Source organism: Rhagoletis zephyria, unplaced genomic scaffold, assembly GCF_001687245.7.
Source record: "Rhagoletis zephyria isolate East Lansing unplaced genomic scaffold, Rhagoletis_zephyria_1.1 Rzeph_scaffold_03947, whole genome shotgun sequence".
NCBI lineage: Eukaryota > Metazoa > Arthropoda > Insecta > Diptera > Tephritidae > Rhagoletis > Rhagoletis zephyria.
The window spans coordinates 41,969-46,493 of NW_016161030.1; the positions used below are offsets into that span (position 1 = coordinate 41,969).

Consider the following 4,525-nt stretch of genomic DNA (forward strand, 5'->3'; position numbering starts at 1 on the left):
CGAGACTGCCACTGTGTATTCATCTCTCACCTGAGCCTTTGTGAGTGTGTATTTCTTCGGTGACGTGCTTGGGTGTATATGTGTGTAGGTTAGTGAGCGAATTTAGGGGTACACTAGTGCAGAGCGTCAAAAGCCGAGTTCCCTATTCACCAGTATTCGTGACGTTCTCACGTTTAGGTACTAAGTATATAGTGGTTGGACCACATTGTTTTTGCAAGCAAACGTAGTTGAGCATTTGACGTGGGCACAACACAAGAAACGTAGCGTAATAGCGCACTGTAAATGGTCTGAGAGCAGATAATAAATTGAAAGCACCTCAATAAAAGAAGAAAGAGCGAGCGAGTGAGAGGCGTACAATTATTGGGCTTGTACCTTGTTAAAGTTGGCATTGTTCCATTCGGGGCGGAATTGTGCGGAAGAAGTGAAAACTGAATATTTTTGAGTTTGTAGACGGTCGGTGATTGTTGTGCAGAGAAATCAGTCTGTACGAAGCTGTTGAAGTGAACAGAAGCAAGAATAGTTGAATTGCTGGCAGGCTAAACGAAAAAAAATAAATAAATAAAAAAGTGAAGAATGAATATTTAAAAATGAAATGAATAATAAGAGAATTTCACTGAGAAGAATAAAGCGAAAACTAATATACTCTAAAAAACAAGAAACAGTTCGAAAAGAAAACAGTAAATGTGCATTGTGAACAGCTAATTGAATTTCTAGTGCAAGCATTTGACAAAAACAGTGGAAAATAGACTAAGGAAACAGTTTAATTGAAACATCTTGAGTGAATTTTCGCGGATCAATTAAATTGAAGACTTAAAACATTATAATGACGGCATTATCCTCGCATCCCAATTATGGATTCCATCTTAGCCAGGGTTTAGATATACCCACACCTGGTGATTATGCTCCCCAAAACACACTCAGTCCTACAGACATGGATATAAAGCGTGTAATGCACTTTTCGCAATCTGGTGGATTAGCGGCTATCTCCGCCGCAATGGGTGGCTCACCCGTAGGTGGTCACGCAGCCAGCAACGGCAACTCCATTATGGGCACGGCCAGCATGGGCCACATTGGCAGCGGTGGTCACCTTAATAACGGTTTGCACCATTTGTCCGCAAGCAATCACATGCAAACTGCCGTCGGTCACCAAACTCTCTCACCAAACTCCTCCATTGGATCTGCAGGCAGCATGGGCAGTCAGGGTTCGATAGGCTCGTTGGGACATGGCCAGAGCGTTAATGCCGGCGGTAGCAGCAATGGCGGCAGTAGTCTACACCATCATCCCACATCACCGGGACAAGAAGGCCACATCAAACGGCCAATGAATGCCTTCATGGTTTGGTCTCGTCTACAACGACGACAAATCGCCAAGGATAACCCAAAAATGCACAACTCGGAAATTTCAAAACGTCTTGGTGCCGAGTGGAAGTTGCTCGCTGAGTCTGAGAAGCGACCCTTCATCGACGAGGCCAAGCGTCTGCGCGCCTTACACATGAAAGAACACCCAGATTACAAATATCGCCCACGCCGCAAACCAAAGAATCCACTCTCTGGCGGACCGCAAGCTCTGCAGATGCAAGCCGCGCAAGGGCAACAGAAATTGGGTGGCGGTGCATGCCCCGCTGGTGCTGGTGCCTACAATCCATTTCATCAACTGCCACCATATTTCGCACCTTCGCATCACCTGGATCAGCCCTACCCAGTGCCGTACTTCGGAGGCTTCGATCCGCTGGCGCTATCCAAATTGCATCAAACACAGGCTGCCGCCGCTGCAGCAGCCACAAATCAATCACACAATGTACTTGAGGCCCAAAAGGCCCCACAGCTGCCGCCCACGACGCTGAGCAGTTTCTACTCGGGCATATATTCTGGCATATCAGCGCCTTCCTTGTACGCCGCACACTCCGCCAACGCCGCAGCGGCGGGACTCTACAACTCATCGTCGACATCATCCCCAGGCTCCTCTCCCGGCACCATCACGCCAAACGGTATGGACACTTCGGTATCATCGGCGATGGATAACGCGCTTAGGCGACCGGTGCCGGTACTGTATTAAAATAAAAGCAAAAATAATTTGTAGTTTTTAGTATAGAAGTACAATTGGCGTTTTGATCGCTTTGTTAAAATTTAAATGAAGAACCATTACCTCGAGTGGCCCAATAGTTGATTAACGTACATATGTAGATATGTGTGCATCGATGTGGATGTAAGTCAATTCATAACTGTATAAACCCATTACCGACTACATACGTACGTACCCGTATGTATGCAATGCATGTACGTATTATGAGTGTACACAAGATTCCTTTATCAAGTTATCGTGTGATTTTAAATTATATACAAGAAAATTATAATATTAATTATTAATTAATACAATTTTTATGATAGCATAATTAAAGTAAGAGGCATTAATACAAATTTTATTTATGTATGTATGCATCAGTTCATGAAATGCATATAAGTGTGCACATATGTTCGTTGGCTGAAGTGTACAAACATACCAAAATTGTTGATAATGTTAATGTATTGAAGAAACGAGTGGCAAGCGAAAGTAATTTGTCGTAATTTTACGCATATGTATTAAGTTATTGTTTAATAAATTCATTAACTTTAAAAACTCATTATTAATCTAAACATTTCCATAATTGTTGCTTGTTTTGTTTCCAAACTCACTATGCATTGGGGCGGTTAGAAAAATGCTTTGTGAAATAACATTTAAATTTAGACTTTCAATCTACGTATACATCTTATGATTTGCATAACATTTAACATTTAATTTTATCAAACTTACTTAGTGTTATGTAAAATATTGTAAATATTAACTGTTGAAGTGATTGCCGTGGTCATTGTACTACATGTATGTATGTATGTATGTATGAGTTGAGTTAACTATACATACATACATATGTATTTATTCAAAGAAAACTTAGTATTTATTATAAAGAAGTAATAAGAGAAAAAAATAAAAGATTGAAAATACATAACAATCATTGATTTCACTGAAAATTTCTGGTTTTTCTCAGTATAGTTAGGTGGTTAACAAGGTGTCGTAAGTGTCGTATTGTTTTATGTCGTAAAGTTTTTAACAGCTAAATAAATGTGTAGAGGACTTGAAACCACAACAAATTGTGTATTTTTTAACGGTGCACAGTCTTTCGACTATATAGAGGCAACTGGAAATAATAGTTAACCTCCACCGATTTCGCCGAAACTAGACATGTGCTCTAATTTTACTTAAAAATAGGGAATTATGAAATTTGGTAAAGATGGAATAATTGCCTGCTTTCCACGCTCAGGAAACAAAAGGTTATACTTTAAAATGACAAAGGTGTAAATATTCTCTTTTCTCTCAATGAGTGGTGAGATTTTCCCATTGTTCGAAAAATTCTTTTCGCGAAATTATTAAATTATGTGTTTGCAAAGTTGTGCGAAAACATGCATCTAATTTCAAGACCTGACGGACCTGTACTCTCATTTTTTTACTAATAATCTGTAGCATCTACATTTCAAAATACATTTTTTGATAAAAAAAATAGGAAAATACCAAATAAATGATAAATACCATCACCTAAATATTCCACGACACTTAAGTAATTGATTACAGTTAAAAAAGAAACACTTGCTATAATGGGGTAAGTGCCAAACGCAACTAAACTGATTAATCGTGATTTTTTTGGAAATGTACCGTTCGTGGAGAGGGGGGTGAGTCATATATGTAATACTCCTATATTGGCAGTAAGAGCTAGTACCGTCCGAAAACACCACAGTACAGATATATCAATAAACACGTACGAAAGAAAAGGAACACATACGTTTATAAATAAACATGTACACAATACATATACAACAAGTAATTTTTAGCAAAAAAAAAACCGACTTCAACTCCCATATAAAAAAAAATATATATATATATATATCTCATGATCCACTGATCGGATCTTAACCAGATTAGTATGGGACCACCTCTGAGACACTACCTTTCCGATGCAAAATCGGTTGACGTGGTCCAAAGTTATGCGGTAACATACATAAAAAAAAACAAAAAAAAATAAAAAAAAAGATTCCGACGAACTGATAACCTCCTCCTTTTTTGGAAGTCAGTTAAAAACGGCACTCAATCACACAATACATTGACAAAAACGGTACTAGACTGTCTCGCTTTGATTTAGGAATGATTACACATTGAGAAGTTAGCTTACTGCCAATATAGAAGTATTACATATATGGGGTGAGTAAATTATGTGAAATTTTGTATTTATGACTTTTACTTTTCCCTCTTTAAGCTCAGCCGATTTTTTATCAACTGTCACCATGACTTTTTTCTACCTGCCTACATATGTATTGTCAACTGTCACTGTGCGGCGTGAAATTTCATAGATAATACCACTTTTATGGTAGCTTTGCGAATCCCTTAAATATAGTTTTAGTCATTTAAAGTTTACGACATACAACAAAACAAAAGTATACAACACCTTGTGAACTCCCTAAGGGCCGTTTGCACCATGTCTAGTTAATTCTAACTCCC

The 4,525-nt window shown here is 38.6% G+C and overlaps 1 protein-coding gene across 1 annotated transcript; it reads left to right on the top strand.

The window, feature by feature from the left end:
- The first annotated feature begins 235 nt into the window (after positions 1-235).
- Positions 236-3,283, top strand: D (Dichaete). The gene has a single exon (XM_017625221.1). The coding sequence runs from the start codon at positions 824-826 to the stop codon at positions 2,054-2,056; it is 1,233 nt and encodes a 410-aa protein (XP_017480710.1). The 5' UTR covers positions 236-823; the 3' UTR covers positions 2,057-3,283.
- Positions 3,284-4,525: the final 1,242 nt, after the last annotated feature.